The sequence below is a fragment of the Dermochelys coriacea genome, chromosome 28 (assembly GCF_009764565.3).
Source record: "Dermochelys coriacea isolate rDerCor1 chromosome 28, rDerCor1.pri.v4, whole genome shotgun sequence".
In the NCBI taxonomy this organism is placed as follows: domain Eukaryota; kingdom Metazoa; phylum Chordata; order Testudines; family Dermochelyidae; genus Dermochelys; species Dermochelys coriacea.
This window is the reverse complement of record NC_050095.1, coordinates 817,407-836,144: the sequence shown is the minus strand read 5'-3', so window position 1 is coordinate 836,144 and position 18,738 is coordinate 817,407. Positions and strand designations below refer to the sequence as shown.

The following is an 18,738-nucleotide window of genomic DNA, read 5'->3' as shown; positions in this document are numbered from 1 at the left end:
GTGGAGAATTGTGACAGTGAAGGAAACGTGCCTGTGTCTGTCAGGGGTATTGACTTGCCTATGGAGGGAGCTACCCCGGTCTCCAAGCAGTTGTCTGTGAACAGCCTTGTGTGCTGGGACAAGGGAAATGAGATCCCAAGCTGTGTGTCTGGGAAAGGAGAAAGTGTGTCTGGCTCTTCTTTGTCTGTGGAGCAGACGGAAGGGGCCTTTCAGCCTGGGATGGTTGAGAATAGTGCAGTTGTCTCCAAGTTGGTTCTGGATTCAACTAAAGCTCAGAAAGGGAATGGTCCTAAGTTTGTGTCTGCTAGGGAGACTGGCCCTATAACTAGGTCGCATCCAGTTAGTGTCTATGCAAAATCCCAGAGACCAGACAATTCTGGTGCTTGTACTTTGCCTGTTGCTAGTGTATGGCTGGGAAAGGGTGTAGCAACTCTGTCTAATCAGGGTGAGATTCTAGCCAGGGCACAAGGAGAGCAGAGAGGTGATTTGATCATGTTATCTACTGACGGTGTGGAAACCTGTACCAAGAAGGTAAAGATTCCTGAACTTGTGTTTCAGAGTAGCAGCCGTGTTAGTCTGTATTCTCAAAAAGAAAAGGAGTACTTGTGGCACCTTAGAGACTAACAAATTTATTAGAGCATAAGCTTTCGTGAGCTACAGCTCACTTCATCGGATGCAACTTGTGTGTGGCAAAGGGAAGGAGAAGGCTTCTAACCTTTTATCTAGGGAGTCTGTAAGTATGCCTGAAAGGGGATTGTGTAGGAATCCGCCTGATGGGCCAGAGGTGATTCTGGATGTAAGCGAGACCCAGAAAGAGTCTGTTGTTGCTCAGGAAAGTGTTCCTCTAGAGCAAGCCCTAGGTAAAGAGGGTAAGGACAGAATTTCTGTAAAGGGTGAATTGTTGCATAGAAAAGCCCCTAGGGAAAGGAATCCTCATGGAGTCTTTGCAAGCAGTTTACTGCAACAGAAGGATGTGAAAGTGATTTAATCAAGAATGTTTCAGTTCCTAACAGCCAGAAATTTTCTGTTGTGAATGGATCCACTGACTTTGCTGTTGAAGGATCCAGTGTGGATAGCTTTGAGAAGGTCTCAGATGGAGTGAAAGCTGTTAAGAAAGTTAAACAGTCCTCTAACCATGTGGCTGTGTTTGGCCAGCTTGTTGGGGAGACAAGGTTGTTGATAAACGGATGTCTCCATGCTAGTTCTGTAAGTGAACAGTATGTGGCCCAGGTCAAGATGGGGGCTCTTAACCAAGAGAGCCCGAAATGCAGCCCTCCAGACTGAGCGCTGGGAGAAGACCCGATCCCAGTTTGATCCCCGGGGGTTTTGGGGTGGCAAAAGGGCATGGGCCGCATAAACCTTCCCACATGAGCATAAAGAAAAGGAGTACTTGTGGCACCTTAGAGACTAACAAATTTATTAGAGCATAAGCTTTCGTGAGCTACAGCTCACTTCATCGGATGCATTTGGTGGAAAAAACATGAGCATGTGAGTGCTATCAACCACCCCCGACCTAAGGGAGGGCGTGAAACTGTAAGGGCCTGGTGCAACTCCCACCAAGGAATGGGAGAGATGCTGGGGCATCCATGGGAACGTTGGTGGGTTCGAACTTCCCCAGGTCACCAGCTAAAGCGACCCTGCTCAGTTTGGTCTCGAAGGGGGGAGAGATGTGACGAAGTAGGACTGTTCTTAATGTTTCCTCTGAATAGTGTGGGGGGCCTCAGTTTCCCCTGTGCAGTTCTTAAGTATCTAGGTGGTGGGGTACGGGTAATAGATCGTTGCAGAGCCCTAGAGGGCAGGTGTGGGCAGGGTCTGGACACAGAAATGGCCGATACCCTGATTCCCTGGCAACTGATGGCCTGGGCCCTTCCCCCCTGCATCGGTGAGAGCTAAAGGTTGGAGAGCAAAGGAATCAGGTGACCTCCTGGCCCAGGGAAAGGGACAAAGCCCGGGGGGGGGGGGGGCTGGAGAGAGTTTCAGTTTGGGGCTGGCTGGGGACATGGAGTGAAGTGCAGATGGGGTTGTCTGGCTCACTGCCCCCCCCAGAATGGACCCGGCTGAGGAGTCCTGTTCTCTGTACCTACAGGTTTCAGAGTAGCAGCCGTGTTAGTCTGTATTCCCAAAAAGAAAAGGAGTACCTGTGGCACCTTAGAGACTAACAAATTTATTTGAACATAAGCTTTTGTGAGCTACATCCGATGAAGTGATCTTATGCTCAAATAAATTTGTTGGTCTCTAAGGTGCCACAACTACTCCTTTTCTCTGTACCTACAAGCTCTGTGTTAGACCATGTTCCTGTTGTCTAATAAACCTTTTGTTTTACTGGCTGGCTAAGAGTCACATCTGACTGCGGAGTTGGGGGGCAGGACCCTCTGGCTTCCCCAGGAGCCCGCCTGGGCAGACTCGCTGTGGGAAGCGCATGGAGGGGCAAAGGATGCTGAATGCTCTGAGGTCAGACCCAGAAAGGTGGAAGTTGTGTGAGCTGTGTGTCCTGAAGACAGTCTGCTAACAGAAAGGAGACTTCCCCAGAGTTCTGACTGGCTTCGTAGGGAGCAGTTCCACAGCATCGCCCGCGGACTCCGTGACAGATGCTGTTGGGGGCAGTTTGACACCCTGAATATCGGGAAAAGAAAAGGAGTACCCGTGGCACCTTAGAGACTAACAAATTTATTAGAGCATAAGCTTTCGTGAGCTACAGCTCACTTCATTCGATGCATTCCTGAATATCGGGATTTTCTCTAGAGTTATTGGGCTCAGGATCTTTCCCATTGGGCAGGAGAGGGTTAAGGAGTTGTTGTGGGTTCAAACAGGGCTTTAAGAAGAGGAGCACAGCTCAGGCAGCCCCTGCCCTGCAGGTCGGGGGGAGCCTGCCTCTTGGAGCTCTGGCCAGCTGCTCACATGGCCATTGCTTGGCACAGCTCTGAGTCACTTTAACTTGTTTCAGAGAAGCAGCCGTGTTAGTCTGTATTTGCAAAAAGAAAAGGAGTACTTGTGGCATCCAATGAAGTGAGCTGTAGCTCACGAAAGCTTATGCTCAAATAAATTTGTTAGTCTCTAAGGTGCCACAAGTACTCCTTTTCTTTTTACTTTAGCTTGTGACTGTCTTGCTGTCGGCTCCTATTCACAGGTGTTCCCAGTAGGCACCTGGAAGCCAGGAAGAGGTAGACTCCTGCTAGACCCAGGGGGAGCCCGTTTGGGCCCCAGGCCTGGCTATGGGTTTGATTTTCCCAGTAGAGAGCAATCCTAGCCCCTGGGACGGGGCTGGAGGGCTGAGTCTCTCACTCCCGGGCCTGTGCTGACTGCGTGAGTACAGGACCCCAGCACACACCAAGCGGTCACTGGGGGAAGCCAAGCCCCTGACAGCTCCAGGGATTCCTAGAGCCTAAGGCCAGACAGGTCCATGAGATCATCCAGTTAGGCCTCCCCTCCCTGTACAGAGCCCAATCCCATGTGCTGGGGTAAAGCGTGCACTGCAGGCTCCAGTCTGGAGCTGAAATCTGACTAGACTCCCAGGATAGGATCTGAAAGCGTTTAGTAACTCAGACAGGCAATGTGTTCCCCCTGTTTCACCCAGGCCACCTAAACAAAGAGACATCCGAGCCCCACCTGCTCCTGTCCCCTACCTAATAACCCGCTCCTCATTTCCATATGTGCCTACTCAGCACAACCGATGTCCCCAGCCAGGATCCTGCTGTACAGAGGGCTGACTTTGATGATAATCAGCGATGAAAGCGAGAGAGAGAAAAGAAGGCCCCAGAGGCAGCCTGCAAAGGGGCAGCAGGTTGAGGGCAAGCGTTTGAATACTGCAGCCTTCCGCACTTCCTTCTCTCTCCCGGAAAAATCCACTGGAAACACAACCACTCTGATTTTGGGACCTGGCGTCTTTCTGAAGGCACCAAGCGGACCAAATTCAGACTGGAAAAGAGGTGAACGTTTTTAACAGGGCGAGGAACAACCCACGGGAACAACTTCCCAGAAGCTGCAGAGGGTTTCCCGTCACTGACCATTTTCAAATCCCCTCGGGCTGTTCATTACAAAGCTCTGCTCTAGTTCAACTGGGGGATTCACTCCGCGCAGTTCCCTGGTCTGTGCCATCCAGCATGGTAGACTGGCCTGGTCCCTGCTGGCCTTCGAATTCATGAAGTGTGTGTGTGTGTGTCTGTGTCTCCTTCCCAAATCTGTCTCAGCCAGCATTAGTTCCTCTATCAGATCACACCTATCCTGACCTCCTGTACAGCACATGTCCGAGAACATCCCCTGCTTAACCCCAGATTCAGCTCAGTCACTTGTGCTGGACTAAAGCATCTTTCAGAAAAGCTCAATCTGGATGGGAAGCCATCCAGAGATGGAGATGCCCCTGTTGCCCCCCATGGTCCCATGGTTAATCACCTACACTGTTAAAAATTGGTGCCTCGTCTCTCACTGGAAGGCTTTAACTCGCAGCCATTGGTTCTTGTTCTGTCCTCAGCTAGACTGAACGAGTGCAGGTTGCAGGGAAGTCACGCTTTCACTCAGCAATCAGGGATGTCTCTCCAACATGCCACCAGCCCAGTGTGTTTCAATCACATGTCTGCCCTCGCTCCCCAGAATGCCTCATTTTCACAAGAACACTGCCTAGTGAGGTGGACTAGCTTCTTCCTCCGTGGCAGCCTCGCGGTGAATTTCAATCATACGTGTGGGGGTGGGGAGACAGATACACGTATAAATGGGTGAGGAGACAGCACATCCGAGGTGGCTGGCACAGGCAGAACAAACTGGGGTCATCTCTTCCTTCCCTCACACACATTCCTACCTCAAAAAGAAAAGGAGTACTTGTGGCACCTTAGAGACTAACAAATTTATTAGAGCATAAGCTTTCGTGAGCTACAGCTCACTTCATCGGATGCATTATGAAGTGAGCTGTAGCTCACGAAAGCTTATGCTCTAATAAATTTGTTAGTCTCTAAGATGCCACAAGTACTCCTTTTCTTTTTGCGAATACAGACTAACACGGCTGCTACTCTGAAACCTGATTCCTACCTCAGTTTCCCTGCACCCCTTTGGCTGGCACCGATCATAGACTTGATCCTTCCACTGCTCTGGGGACCGAGGTACTTGCATAAAGCTAATCTGCACACCGGGCCCAAAGCTATAAATGGAGCATTAATTAAACAGTCACTGACTGTAATAATTGCTTTTTGTTGTTCTTCTCTGGACTTCAGAAGCATCCACTACTTTTGCCCAGAGCAGGACGCAATAGTACAGATGGGTCTGGAGTCCGTGCTACCACCAATGCCCGTGGTGTTGTTGCTGTAGCCGTGTTGGCCACAGGAGATTAGTGCGAGACAAGGTGGGAGAGGTAAAATCTTTTATTGGACCAACTCCTGTTGGGGAGACAGACGACCTTTCGAGCTTCCCCAGAACTGAAGAAGAAATACAAAATATTAGCTCTCTCAGCTTGTCTCTCCATTATTGAAGCAAACACTTTAGCTGAAAAACTCGCAACAAAATCAGCCAAGCGGGAGAAATCAAGAACGACAAATAACCCTCTCTGAAGGATATCCCAAACCTGAATGATTAAGGCCCAGAATGACAGCAAGCAAGTGAAACAAGGAGCGGGCACACTTTTTGCAAGAATTCCCTTAAACCAGGCTCATTGGCAGGGCTCGCGTGTTTCACCACACCTACTCCACCCCCCTGCAAAGTGGGGGCTGCGAGATGTAACACTGCAAACGTGTGAAGCGTTCAGTCCTTTCCCTTCGTGCAGATAAAATGGGAACGGCGCATACCCGCTCCGTGCATCACATTGCATTTCTGAAGGCAACAAGCTAGATCCACAGGCCCGAATTGCCTTGTCAAGTCCACCTTGGTGTCTTTCTGCCTCCAAAGAAAACCGCAGGAGTGATTGTGGTTTTCCCAAATAATCTCTTGCACTTCTAAGGCAGGTTTCAATTGAAAAACAAATCCAGAGATGCTTGAGAAATAAGGACCCCTTGCCCAGTGCTGAGATGCAGCACTGGGCAAGGGGTCCAGCACTAAGATGCAGCCACCTCTGAGGCAGGGCAGCTGGTTATATGGAGATCCCTTCATTGCTGCTGAGATGCAACAGTCTCTGGGGTGGGGAGGCTGTTTATACTGGGATCCCTTGCCTAGTGCTGAGGTGCAATGGGGTGAGGTACAACAACTGTTTAGAGATGGACAGGGCTGACATGCAGCCACCTCTGGGGGGAGGCAGAAGTCTGGCTGTGCTTTAGAAACCTACAATGCAGTTGATTGGAGGCAGAGAGCGAAGAAGGACCCACCTGGCTGTCAGGAGCTCCAGGTATGAAATCAGTCTGTGGAGTGCTCCTCCAGACGACTTACATCTCCGTATTGCTCCGAGCGCGATGGGGGACCCCAGCCAGGCTCCGCAAGGAGCTGCTGGGGGATGAATCCTGCCTGGCTCTCTTCCCAACACCCCCTGCGCAGCAAATGCATCCGGAACCAGGACTGGGTCTCTGGGGGGGAAGGGGCCCTGTGGGCGGAGACTAGGGGCCTCGGGGGGGCACCCTGAGTCTCTTGGGAGGAGAGGCTAGGGGCCCCAGTGGGGAAACCCTGGGTCTCTACGGGTGAGGGGCTGGGGGTCCCTGGGGGGAGGGGCTGGGAACCCCACTGGAGGGGACTCTGGGGGGCAACACTAGGAGCCGCTGGGTCTTGGGGGGGGCTGGGGGGAGTCTGGGTCTCTGGAGGTTGGGGGACCCCAGTGGGGGGGCTGGGTCTCTGGGGGACAGGGGACCCCAGTGGGGGGCAGGGCTGGGGGCCGAGTGAGGGGTCTCTGGGGGGCACCACTGGCTCTCTAGGAGGGCAGGGCTGGGGGCCCTGTGGGGGGTCTCTGGGGGGCAGCATTGGGAGCCACTTGAACTCTGAGGGGTGTGGGGCCCCAGTGCGGGGGCTGGGTCTTTCAGGGGTGAGGGGGCCCAGGCTGGGGACCCAGTGGGGGGGCTCTGGGAGGAGTGGGGGGAGCCCTGGGTCTCTGGGGGGTGGGGGACCCCAGTGGGGGTCAGGGATGGGGACCCTGTGGGGGGGTCTCTGGGAGGTGGGGGACCCCACGGAGGAGGACGGGATGGGGACCCTGTGGTCCCTGAGAAGAGGGCTGGGGGCGGCCAGGTGGGTACGGGGCTCAGGGAGGTGTTTTGGCGGGAAGGACGGTTGGAACGGGCGCGGCGAAGGACTGGTGACGCCCCGCCCACGTTGGTGGGCCCGCGGGCCACGCCTCTAAGGGGCGGAGTCAGGGCCTTCGCACCTCAGGAGAGGTTGGCGCATGCGCCTTAAAAAAGCGAGGGAACGGGCAGCCCCCTGGGACATGCGCAGGAACTGGGGCAGGCGCACAAGCCGACGCGGGCGGCAGAAGAACCGGTCAAACGCATGCGCAGTAGACCGGGGCGGCAGAGCATGCGCTGTGGCGAACCAGTGAGTTCGCGGCGCACGCGCCCTGGCAAGTAACGGAAACAGGTGGGAGGGCTGCGCACGCGCCTGGCGCGGAAGCGCTGGCGCCTGCGCAGTGCGCTCGGGCGGCGCTGCCCCGCTGACAGCAAGCGGGAGGGGCGGGGGCTGATGGCGGCCGGGGCCGGGGGCAGGAAGCCCGGCACCCCGCGGGATGCGGAGTCCGAGGTCTGGTCCCGCCGCGTCCGGGACCTGGTGGGCTCCGGGCCCGGCAACCGCCTCTGCTTCGAGTGCGGCCAGCGCGGCGTCACCTACGTGGACATCACGCTGGGCAGCTTCGTGTGCACGAGCTGCTCGGGGGCGCTGTGAGTGGGCGGGGCTACGGGCAGGGGGCGGGGCTTCGTGTGCACGGGCTGCTCGGGGGCGCTGTGAGGGGGCGGGGCTACGGGCAGGGGGCGGGGCTTCGTGTGCACGAGCTGTTCGGGGGCGCTGTGAGGGGGCGGGGCTACGGGCAGGGGGCGGGGCTTCGCGCGCACGGGGGCGCTGTGAGAGGGCGGGGCTACGGATAGGGGGCGGGGCTTCGTGCTCGGGGGCGCTGTGAGAGGGCGGGGCTACGGGCAGGGGGCGGGGCTTCGTGTGCACTGGCTGTGAGGGGCGGGGCTTCGTGCGCACGGGCTGCTCGGGGGCTCTGTGAGGGGGCGGGGCTTCGTGCTCGGGGGCGGGGCTTCGTGGGGGCGGGCTGCTCGGGACGTTGTGAGGGGGCGGGGCCACGGGGAAAGGGCGGGGCTTCGCGTGCACAGGTGGCTGGAAGTGGGGGTGGGGCTATGTGCAGGGGTGGGGCTCAGCCCCCATCTGATCCCACCCTTCCTGCCCCACTTCACGGGGGCCTGGGGGGTCTCCTGCAGCCCCATTTCCTGCTCCGGGGGAGGGGCGATCCTCCTGCCTTCTCCATGGTGCGAGGTCTCACGCTGGCCCCAGCCTTGCCCCCGACTCTCCGCGGCGGGTGAAACGTTCCCAGAGGCGCGCAGGGCTGATGCCCGCGGCGCCCCCCGAGGGAAGCGTTGCAGCCTGCAGATCTCACCCGCTGAATATTTCATAACGCTGCCAGCGGACAATCCCCCACATCGGCAATTCAGCGGCGCCTCCAGTGGGGACACGACCGGGACACGGGGCGCCCTGGGACTTCCCCGGCCTCAGCTGATTCTCCTTGAGTGTGTGGCCTGGAAACCAGGACTCCTGGGTTCTCTCCCCGGCTCGGGGAGGGGGGTCTGGCCAGGTCTGTAATGCTTGTCTCCGTTGCAGCCGGGGCCTGAACCCCCCACACCGCGTCAAATCCATTTCCATGACCACCTTCACCAAGCCCGAGGTGCTGTTCCTGCAGTCCCGCGGCAACGAGGTGAGCGGCCAGGGAGAGCCCATTGTACATAGAACCCAGGAGTCCTGGCTCCCAGGCCCCTGCTCTACCCCACCAGCCCCCACTCCCCTCCCAGAGCCGGGGAGAGAACCCAGGAGTCCTGGCTCCCAGCCCCCCCCCGCTCTAACCACCAGTCCCCGCTCCCCTCCCAGAGCCGGGGAGAGAACCCAGGAGTCCTGGCTCCCAGCTCCCCTGCTCTACCCCACCAGCCCCCACTCCCCTCCCAGAGCCGGGGAGAGAAACCCGGAGTCCTGGCTCTCAGCTCCCCTGCTCTAACCCCCCAGCCCCCACTCCTCTCCCAGAGCCAGGGACAGAACCCAGGAGTCCTGGCTCCCCTCCTCCTTTGACTAACGAAGTGTTGCTGGCCCTAGGCCTGCCGGAAGGTTTGGCTGGGCTCCTTCGATCCGCGCACGTCGCTGCTCCCGGACTCCAGGGACCCGCAGAAAGTGAAGGAGTTCTTGCAGGAGAAATATGAGAAGAAGCGATGGTAAAAGTGGAGCGGCAGATGAGTGGGGTTGGGAGGGGAGGGGGCTGTCCTGGTTCCCCACAAACTGGGCATCACCCCCCTGCAGTCCCTCCCGTGGGTGCAGTGGAGACACACAGTTCCTGGTCCTTGGCGTACTTGATGTACCCCACTGACGGGGAGAGAACCCAGGAGTCCTAGCTCCCAACCCCCCTGCTCTAACCCACCAGCCCCCACTCCCCTCCCAGAGCCAGGGAGAGAAGCCAGGAGTCCTGACTGCTCAAATCCTGCTGTCATCGTCTTTTTGTGGGCCCACAAGGTTCTCTGACCATGGTAGCGGGTGCAGGCGTCCCTGTGGCTGGTGCTGGCAATATGTCTGTCTGGCTCCCCCTGCAGGTACATCTCGCCGGATCAAGCCAAGGGCGCTGCCTCGCTGGACGGCCAGAGCTCCACCCCAGAGGTGAAGCCGCAGCAGACCCTTCTAGGGGAGTCGGGAGCACTGCTCACAGCTACCGGATCCAGCCGGGTAAGCCAGGACGCCTGGGTTCTCTCCCCAGCTCTGGGAGGGGAGTGGGGGCTGGTGGGTTAGAGCAGGGGGGCTGGGAGCCAGGACGCCAAGGCCCCAGGCCTGTTACTGGTTGTGTCTCTCAGACCTTGGGCCAGCCCCGCCTGCCGCAGCAGCGCACCCCCCAGCCAGCCAAGAAAGCCAGCACAGACCTCCTGGCGGATATAGGAGGGGACCCTTTCGCTGCGCCCCAACCGGCCCCCGCCTTCGCCATGTTCCCTGCCTTCCCGGGTAAGTATGGGGGGCAGGGGAGCCACAGGGCCAGCTGCTCCCTGCCCACGGCAGCCATACAGCTCTAATGTGAACAGCTGAGCAAGAGTGGTGCCCTCATGAGGTGACACTGGGTAGTACAGGCTGGGAGCTGGCTGACCATAGAGCACTGGCTAGAGAGACCCCCCCATGTGGTGACACTGGGTAGTACAGGCTGGGAGCTGGCTGACCATAGAGAACTAAGCTAGCGAGGCCCCCGTGTGGTGACACTGGGTAGTACAGCCTGGGAGCTGGCTGACCATAGAGAACTAAGCTAGCGAGGCCCCCGTGTGGTGACACTGGGTAGTACAGCCTGGGATCTGGCTGATCATAGAGCATGGCTAGAGAGACCCCCGTGTGGTGATACTGGGTAGTACAGGCTGGGAGCTGGCTGACCTCCTGTGTCTTCCCCAGGCCAGGGTCCAGCCCACGCTGCCTTTGCAAATTTTGATGCCTTTGGATGCAGCCCGGTAGCGTCGGCATTCGGGGTGGCATCGGTGCCATTCCACACCCAGCCAACAGCCGCAGGTAACCTTTCCTCTGCCTCTCCTGCTGCCTGGGCCTTCCTTGGCGTGAACGCTTCATCAGAGAGAGGCAACAGGCAGGCTAGCGGTTAGAGCAGGGGTGCGGCCAGGACGCCGGGCTTCTCTCCCTGGCTCTGGGAGGAGAGTGGGGGCTGGTGGGTTAGAGCAGCGGGGGCTGGGAGCCAGGACTCCTGGGTTCTCTCCCCGGCTCACAAGAATGGGCAGAGAATTAGGCTCTCTCAGCTGGGAATGTGCGGATGAGTGGTTGGCCCATGTGGGGATCTTCTTCTGCTCCCCCTCTTAGGTGGGTATTTCTGGGGGACTGTCCCTAGTCCCTGCTCCCAAGGCCTGGGGTCCCCTGAGCTCTAATGGGAGAGGGGTGCGGCTCCTCTGGGGTCTCTCTTGCTTTAACCCTTTGCTCTCTGTTTCCTGTTCCCAGCCAGTCAGACAGTCCCCGGCGGTTACAGCTTTGGTGAGATAATGATCATGGTTTGCTTCTCCCTTGTGATACAGGACTTAGGGGTCAGGACTCCTGGGTTCTCTCCCCAGCTCTGGGAGCGGAGTGGGGACTGGTGGGTTAGAGCAGGGGTGGCTGAGAGCCAGGGTGCTGGATCTATTCCCAGCATCTGGAGTTGACTGCAGGCTCAGGAGGGGGAAAATCAATTTTAGTTTAGTTGCGAGTTAATATAGGACCTATCAAAAATAATGTTACTCTCCTGGCTTGTATTGTGCCCTGAGGGCTGCAGTGGTGCCTGGAATGGGCACCGGGGGAGCTGGCGCTGGCCTCTCCTGGGTGCTGGGTGCAGTGGGACTGGGGCGACCTGGCACCCGCTGGGTGCTCTCACTCCCCCAACCCCCAGAGAGAGGGTGTGAGCCTTGGCAGGGGTGACGGGGCTGTTCCCTTCTGTGCCAGCAGGGGGTGCCCCGGTGAGCGGCTTCGGTGCCTCCCCTTCCAGCCACCCTGGCAGTGGGATCCCGGACATGGGCGGAGCACCCAGCAGGTATTAACCCCATCTCCGGACCCACCCTGGGCGGGGGGACCCCAGGAGACTGGTCGGGTGGACTGCAGACCCAGCCGCTGGGGGTGGACCATGGGGAAACCCAGGGGCATTGCAGGTGGTGCACTGTGTGTGTGTGGGGGGGGGGCAAGCAGGACTGCCCCCTGCTGGGTGGGGTGTTTCAGCGCTCCCCCCACCCCAGTGGGTTTGGCTAACACCGTCTCTCTCCTCTGCAGCCTCTTCGGGAGCCTGAGCCAGCCGGCAGCGCTGCCCCCGTCCGGCCCCGCGCCCGCCTATGGGGGTAGGTGGCTTTTGCTTTGGCCCGGGTGGGGGGTCTAGCGCCCATCGGCACCCAGTAGCAATGAGCCACCTCTCCTGTGCCACCCTCTCTTCCAGCCTACACCAACCCCTTCGCCCCGCCTGCCGCCCCGCCTGCCCGGCCCTCTACCAACCCCTTCCAGCCCAACGGCACCACGCCAGGTGAGCCACCGCCCCGGGGGGCGGGAGCAAGGACACCTGGGTTCTCTCCCCGGCTCCGGGAGGAGAGTGGAGGCTGGTGGGTCAGAGCAGTGGGGGGCTGGGAGCCAGGACGCCTGGGTTCTCTCTATGGCTCTGGGAGGGGAGTGGGGGCTGGTGGGTCAGAGCAGGGGACGCTGGGAGCCAGGACTCCTGGGTTCTCTTCCTGGCTCTGGGAGGGGAGTAGGGTGGGGTCTGGTGGGTTGGAGCAGGGGGGGCTGGCAGCCAGGAAGCCTGGGTTCTCTCCCGGGCACTGGGAAGGGAGTAGGGGCTGGTGGGTTAGACCGGGGGGACCAGGAGCCCGGACTCCTGGGTTCTCTGCCAGCTCGTCTCTCCCCCTGCAGGTTCCAGTTTTGATGGGTTTACTGCAGCCCAAGTGGGGCAGCCGGTCGGGATTTCCACCAATCCCTTCATGGTGAGGACCCTCCCATTTCCAGCCGGTCGGGTTGCAGTGGGGCCCTGCCAGGGTTTGGCGTCTTCCCCCGCTTTCCAGGGGGTTCCGGCTTCAGCAGCCCCACGGCGAAGCTGGAGCACCAGGTCCCAGCATCATTTCCCTAGGCAGAACCGCTCTGCTGACTTACCCGATCGCCCAGATCAGATCGGTCCTATCATCCGCACAAAGGGGTGCCCTCCTTGCTGGTTTCTGCACCCCGTGGCCCCTGTGTCGACTCCCCTCACCCATGGGCGGTGCCACACGCCCACTCTGTGCGGCCAGGCTGACAAGCAGCCTTGGACCTAGGGTCTGGGCCGGGTTGTGGGTACAAGTTGGGGATCCGACGGGCGTTAGTGTCTGACCATGTGAGCAGTTACAACCGCGCATCTGTCTGCCGCCGCCTGTGCCCCATCTCTCTAACCCCCCTTCTTTCCCCCCAGACGGCAGCTCCATCCCCGCCCTTCGTCATCAAGCATCCAGCCACCAACCCCTTCTTATAGTGATGCCCAGAAGGCTGCTCTGGGCTGGCAGTGCCCTTCTTGTCCAGCGGGTGGCAGGCCGCTGCAGCCACAACCCCCTCGCGAGCTTCTGGCTCCACAGCCCTGATGCCGTGGGGATGGGCTGGACCAAGTGCTTTAACTACTGCGAAGGCTTCTGAGGGAATCGGCCCTGATGAGAGCTGGCCCTTGAAGAGAGGCATTCTGGGACTTGTAGTCTAGGTGGGGATTTTTCAGCAGGGCACATGGGAAAGTGGATCAGCGGGTGAGCTGGCCCTTAAGAGGGGTTTGGGATTCTGCCAGGCCTTGTGGTCCAGATGGGAACCCCGGGGGAGCTGGAGGTAGGGCAGCAAGGCATGCTGGGGAAGGGAACTCTCTCTGCTTCTCCTCCCAAGCAAGAGGGGCTGGGGTCCCTTTGGGGGCTGGGTTGAGTCTGGGCTCTGCCCTGGGAGGCTGGGATCCCTCGGAGGCTGGAATCTCTGGGGGGCTTCATCATGGGGGGCTGGGATCCCTGGGGGGTCCTGATGGGGGGGGCTGCGGGCCTGGGATCCCGGGGGCAGGGTTGAGCCTGGGCTCCACCCTGGGGCTCTGCCTTTTAGGGTGGCTGAGCTCTCCCCCTCTGAGCCGCTCTGACCTGACCCCAGTCTGGGCTCTGCTCGAGTGAGATTCTCCCCATCCAGACCCACTGACTCTGCAACCCTGGCCCCTCTTCGTAGGGTGGAACCCAGGAGTCCTGGCTCCTCACCACCCCTCCCCCTTGCTGTCACCCTCATCCCTGGCCAGCTGGTTCCTTGCAGCCCCCCATGTCCCTGCCCCCCACTCCCCGGACAGGGGTGGGTGAACCTGGCCCTGCCTTCAGGCTCCCCCTTGCGGCTCTGCCTCGGCAGCTGCTGGCACTCAAATCACACGCACACCCTGCACGGGGGGGGGCCCAGAGCAGCTGGGCGCCCCAACTCCCAGCCCCACAACGGCATCCCCAGCACAGACTGTCCCCCTCGACGGCGTGCACTAAGCGGGGAGGGGAGCCCCAATCTAGACCAGCCTGATCCTGTGGCCACTCGAGGGGAGGCACCAGACCTGCACCACGGGCGGCCCCCTCTGCTGCCTGCGCTGGGGAGAGTACCCGGGAGTCCTGGCACCCAGCCTTCCCCCGCTCTAACCCACCAGCCCCCACTGCCCTCCGACAGCCAGGGAGAGAACCCAGGAGTCCTGGCTCCCAGCCCCACCATTTGCTAATTTCTTTGTCAGTTTCCTCTCCACTTGGGATTCTTTTTCAGCCCCTCCATCCCCAGGACCCCCACAAACGCTGCTGCCAAAATCTTGGCCGTCCCGCATTTAACCAGCCAGCTCCAGCACCCCTTTCCCCCCCTGGGTGGGAGATCACTCCCCCATTGCCGCTTCGGACAAATATCACCTTGCTCGGCTTCACACCCCCCTCCTGGCTGTGCGGGGGGGGGCATACTTCACCCCGCCCCCCCAAACAAAGCAGGGCCCCAGAGGGGCCGCACTGGCAGTATTTTTCTGAGAGAAAAGTGAATGATCCTTTTAATATATAGAGACGGTTTGGGCGACGGAAATTGTTCTCTCGATATCACTCTATAAAAACTATATCGGACCTTTGCGGCTGCTGTCCTCTGTGGGGAGAGGAGCCGAGCCCCCCACCCAACCTCCTGAGCCGGGCACCCCCCACATCTGTGCTTCCTGTGGAGGGCGCTGGGGTCGTTCCCGGGGAAGAGGGGCCGATCGGCGGGTACCCTGGGTGTGACTCCAAATCCAGCGGCTCCTGTCACCTGGTAGGCTGGAGGTGGCCCACTAATGCGCTGGGCCCCACTTGTGACTCTGTGCGTGTGCTTGTGATGTTGCAGGCGGGTGCACTTGTGATCTTGCATGCAGTGCGCTTGTGATCCGGCATGTGCACCTGTGATTTTGCGTGCAGTGCGCTTGTGACCCTGCGCTTGTGATTTTTGCGTGCAATGCACTTGTGATTTTGTGTGCAGTGCGCTTGTGATCGTGCGTTTGTGATCTGGCATGTGCACTTGTGATTTTGCATGCAGTGTGCTTGTGATCTTGCGTGTGTGCTTCTGGTCTTCTGCGTGCACCTGTGATTGTGCATGCAATGCACTTGTGACCTCACACATGCCTGCAGTTGTGTGGCCCACAATGAGCTTGCCTGCCAATGCACTTGTGCACTGTTGGCCCCCAAGTGTGAGTGCTTGTGATCTGGCACGCTGACACCCCCACAAGCGCATGCAGTCCTGTGCATGTGGGAGTGTGCACACAAATGTCCTTGCCTCGTGACAGGGTGGCCACATGCTTAGCATCCCCCCACTCCTACCCTTGCGTGTGTTTATGGTCAGTTGTGCATGGGCCACTTGCATCTCACAGGTGCTTGTGAGCCTGTGGGTGTGTAGCTGTGACACTGGGCATGTCCTGCTGTGTCCTTGCACCCGCTTGTGATCCTACACGAGCGCTGCGACAGTCTCATGCTTCCGCACCCAGCCCTGCCTGCTTACACTGCACATCTCTCACACGTTCCCTGGTGACCCTGGGTGCGGCTCTCTCCCCTTTCACATCTCAATGTGCACAAACGCTCTCGCCCACACGTGGCGCTGGAGGTTTGCAATACCTCGCCTGTCTCCTCTCCCCCCATGTGCCTGTCCCTCTCGCACGCTCTCCTTGTGCCTGGGCCCTTGCACATTAGTGTGCTCTTGCACACTTGCCCTCCTGCATGCCCATTTGAGCTTTCTCTTGTGCTCTCCCAGGCCCCCTCAGCCAATTGGCACGCTTCGCACCCTGAGCTCAGGCACTCTGACCTTAGCCCCAGGGCTCCAATGGGTTCCCCCCGTGCCTGGACCCGGCACCAGCAACCGCTCACATGCTTGGCCGTTCATTGCACGACACTGACGTGCGTGGCCACATGGGGTTTTGCTGCCCTGCCTGTGGGCGGCGCGTCATGCTGCCTTGTGCCCCCAGGGCATGGGGCGGCAGGGGATGTTTGCTCTGCCTCGCCCACTCCCGCCCGCGGGGGGTCACTCGTGTGCCAGCCTGTGCCCCATTCCCCGCCCCCTGAGCCAGCCAGTCCCCACCCTGGGGCCAGGCATGGGGCAGTCGCCCGCTGTGTGCAGTGGAAACAGAGGGGCTTTCAGACGTGGGCCAGGCGTGTTTACCTACAAACAGCACCAGACCCAGGTTGACAAAACAGGCCTGGGAGCCAAACTGGCGCCGTGGGGCTGGCGGCTCCGGGCTGGACCTGCGGGAACAGAGACAACAGGGGCTGTTAGATTTGGGGGGGCCTGCTCCCCTCCAGCCACTGCTGCACCGGGTCCCCCAGGCCACCTGGGCTGGGCCATGGGGCCGAGGGCAGTTGAGTCAGCCGGTGTCACAAATACACACACCCCACCCCACTCCCCTCCCCTCCCAGAGCCGGGGAGAGAACCCAGGAGTCCTGGCTCCCAGCCCCCTGCTCCCAGAGGTGCTGTCACTCACGGGTGGGTTTGGATCCAGGGCGCCCCCCAGTGGTGGGGTGGGGACAGTTCTTCCATGCGAGCTGTGGTGCCATCATAAACTGGGGGAGAGGGGCGTGGCCAAGATGAGGGGCGTGGCCGCAAGAGCCACGCCCACCAAGATTCCCGACACGTGGCCTGTCAAGGAGCTGCTGCGGAGGAGAGATGGGGGTTAGAGTGGGGCAGCGCAGTGCCCCTTGCCCCACAGTGCCCCCTGCTGAGCCACCCATCCCCTCACCCTGCCCCACAGCGCCCTCTGCTCCTGCCCCACAGCACCCTCTGTCCTGCCCCCTACTGAGCCACCCATCCCCCACCCTGCCCCCCATCCCTTGCCCTGCCCCACGGCGCCCCCTAGTGCCCACCTGGGGTACAGGAGGCTCACGGTGATGCACTCAGCCAGACAGAGCCATTTGGTCGTTATGGTGACGCTGCCCAGGGTTACTATGGTGACCGGTGCTAGGATACCCTCCATGGCTTCCAGACAGAAGATGACCCCTGCGAAAGGGGGAGCGAGGGATCAGACAGGTAAAGCAGGACTCCTGGGTTCTCTCCCCGGCTCTGGGAGGCGAGTGGGGCCTGGTGGTCAGAGCAGGGGGGGCTGGGAGCCAGGACTCCTGGGCTCTCTCCCCGGCTCTGGGAGGCGAGTGGGGCCTGGTGGTCAGAGCAGGGGGGGCTGGGAGCCAGGACTCCTGGGTTCTCTCCCCGGCTCTGGGAGGCGAGTGGGGCCTGGTGGTCAGAGCAGGGGGGGCTGGGAGCCAGGACTCCTGGGCTCTCTCCCCGGCTCTGGGAGGCGAGTGGGGCCTGGTGGTCAGAGCAGGGGGGGCTGGGAGCCAGGACTCCTGGGTCCCACCCCAGCTGGGCACAGGCTCCCTACCTGAGAAGCCCACGGCGCAGTGTTCCCGGTGCCGGGGATCTCGCAGGATGGCCGCCAGCCCCGCGTTCAGCCCTAGATGAACCAGCCCCCCCAGCAGCGTCATGCCCCCCAAGAGCCAGCCCGCCCGGGCGCTCCCCACCCTCCGCTCCAGCCCTGCCCCCAGCCACAGGAGCGCCCCCATGTTCAGGCCCAGGTGGCCCCACCCCAGGTGGTGGAAGGGGGCCAGCAGGAGGCGCTGCCACTCGCCGAGAGCCCAGACCCCCTCCACACTGAGGCAGGTGTTTTCAGGGGGCCCCAGGGGGCAAAGGTAGAGACCCACATTCAGGGCTACCAGGAGGAGGGTGGCGAGGGGTGGCCTGGCTGCAGACATGCCCCCCGGGGGGCTGCCAGGCTGGGGGGGAAAGGGAGGGACCCTGGGCCTTGGGGAGCAGGAAAGTAGCATGGGGGGGAGGGGGAGTGCTGGGGGCACAGAGAGGCTCTGGGGGGGCAGCGGGTGCCAGGGCAGAGCCTTTGTGAGGTCACTGCTGATGTCTTGGGGATGGTGGGGAGAGGGGGCAGCTCGCCCCGAACTGTTTATCCCCCTGGGAGCTAAGAATAAACCTTGTTCTGGGAAACCGGTGTCAAGACCTGCCCTGAACCCGGAGAGCCGGGGCCGGGAGGGCCTCAGGGCTGGCAGGGGCTGTGGGTCGGGAGTGAGGGGCACCAGCACCTGCTTTAGGATTCCAGCCCCCCCTCCCCCATGACCTCCCCGGCTGTTTATGGCTAGTTCAAGGACTTGGTGGCCGATGGCTATCAGGGCAGCTCACGGGACCCAGCCGGGCTCAGCCCTGAGATAACAATTCCTCCTCTGGGCTGCATTATTTACTATAAACAATTCCCTGCCGGCCCCCTCCCACCCCCCGGCTTCCACTGCACGGAGCCCCACGGTTGCCCCTCACTCCTAACCCACAGCCCCTGCTAGCCCAGCCCTGCCCCCCCCACCCCCCACAACTGTGCCGGTGCCCCTCACTCCCATCCCCAGTCAGGGACAGGCCTTGTGTTTCGTCAGCCCCCCCCTGCCCGGCAGGGGAAGCAGGGGGGTGAGTGTATCTATTGCACCAGTTTTCCCTGGGCACCTTATCTCAGCTCTGCAGAGTCTAAACAGTCCTTGGGTTAAGGTGCAAGTCAAGGGTGGCCCTGGGGGTCAGAGCTGGTGACCTGCGCCCAGCCACGCTGGCAAGCCGGCCTCCAAGGGGCTACGGGTTGGGAGTGAGGGGCACCGGCAGGGCTGGCCTAGCAGGGGCTGTGGGTCAGGAGTGAGG

The 18,738-nt window shown here is 60.4% G+C and overlaps 2 protein-coding genes and 1 long non-coding RNA gene across 9 annotated transcripts in view; 1 reads left to right on the top strand and 2 right to left on the bottom strand.

Moving 5' to 3' along the window:
* LOC122457723 overlaps positions 1-6,526 on the bottom strand; it is a 15,961-nt gene extending 9,435 nt beyond the window's left edge. Inside the window, exons 1-3 of one of the 2 annotated variants that reach the window (XR_006277395.1) lie at positions 6,282-6,526; positions 5,020-5,128; positions 4,005-4,128 (exon numbers count right to left, since the gene is read on the bottom strand). This is a non-coding gene — a long non-coding RNA (uncharacterized LOC122457723). The remainder of the gene's footprint in view (positions 1-4,004; positions 4,129-5,019; positions 5,129-6,281) is intronic. The other variant, XR_006277396.1, reaches the window with a different exon arrangement.
* Positions 6,527-7,339: 813 nt separating this feature from the next.
* AGFG2 (ArfGAP with FG repeats 2) lies at positions 7,340-13,578 on the top strand. Of its 5 annotated transcripts, none has more exons than XM_043503714.1 (12): positions 7,340-7,470; positions 8,704-8,797; positions 9,187-9,302; positions 9,675-9,804; positions 9,930-10,074; positions 10,507-10,620; positions 11,056-11,088; positions 11,530-11,617; positions 11,851-11,915; positions 12,011-12,094; positions 12,475-12,545; positions 13,004-13,578. In XM_043503714.1, the coding sequence occupies exons 2-12, from the start codon at positions 8,744-8,746 to the stop codon at positions 13,061-13,063; spliced, it is 960 nt and encodes a 319-aa protein (XP_043359649.1). In that variant the 5' UTR covers positions 7,340-7,470; positions 8,704-8,743; the 3' UTR covers positions 13,064-13,578. The 5 variants fall into 5 exon arrangements, with proteins under 5 accessions (XP_043359649.1, XP_038242113.1, XP_038242115.1 ...); XM_038386185.2 differs by lacking the exon at positions 7,340-7,470 and adding an exon at positions 7,484-7,766 and having other exon boundaries at positions 11,533-11,617; XM_038386184.2 differs by lacking the exon at positions 7,340-7,470 and adding an exon at positions 7,515-7,766.
* Positions 13,579-14,582: 1,004 nt separating this feature from the next.
* Positions 14,583-17,565, bottom strand: LOC119849310 (rhomboid-related protein 4-like). Of its 2 annotated transcripts, none has more exons than XM_038386223.2 (4): positions 17,438-17,565; positions 16,926-17,058; positions 16,547-16,715; positions 14,583-16,310 (listed from the first exon to the last, which is right to left on the bottom strand). In XM_038386223.2, exons 1-3 carry the CDS (start codon positions 17,538-17,540, stop codon positions 16,619-16,621), a joined length of 333 nt encoding a protein of 110 aa, XP_038242151.2. In that variant the 5' UTR covers positions 17,541-17,565; the 3' UTR covers positions 14,583-16,310; positions 16,547-16,618. The 2 variants fall into 2 exon arrangements, with proteins under 2 accessions (XP_038242151.2, XP_043359665.1); XM_043503730.1 differs by having other exon boundaries at positions 16,547-16,712.
* Positions 17,566-18,738: the final 1,173 nt, after the last annotated feature.

What these genes read in the sequence shown, in the direction of transcription:
- AGFG2 (XM_038386184.2), top strand. Translation starts at nt 7,573, where the DNA reads ATGGCGGCCGGGGCCGGGGGCAGGAAGCCCGGCACCCCGCGGGATGCG. An exon ending in ATGGGCGGAGCACCCAGCAG is followed by an intron (nt 11,618 to 11,850) that starts GTATTAACCCCA and finishes TCTCCTCTGCAG; the next exon opens with CCTCTTCGGGAGCCTGAGCC. An exon ending in GCCCAACGGCACCACGCCAG is followed by an intron (nt 12,095 to 12,474) that starts GTGAGCCACCGC and finishes CTCCCCCTGCAG; the next exon opens with GTTCCAGTTTTGATGGGTTT.
- LOC119849310 (XM_038386223.2), bottom strand. Translation starts at nt 17,540, where the DNA reads ATGACGCTGCTGGGGGGGCTGGTTCATCTAGGGCTGAACGCGGGGCTG. An exon ending in CTGCGCCGTGGGCTTCTCAG is followed by an intron (nt 17,059 to 17,437) that starts GTAGGGAGCCTG and finishes CCCCTTTCGCAG; the next exon opens with GGGTCATCTTCTGTCTGGAA. An exon ending in GTGAGCCTCCTGTACCCCAG is followed by an intron (nt 16,716 to 16,925) that starts GTGGGCACTAGG and finishes TCTCCTCCGCAG; the next exon opens with CAGCTCCTTGACAGGCCACG.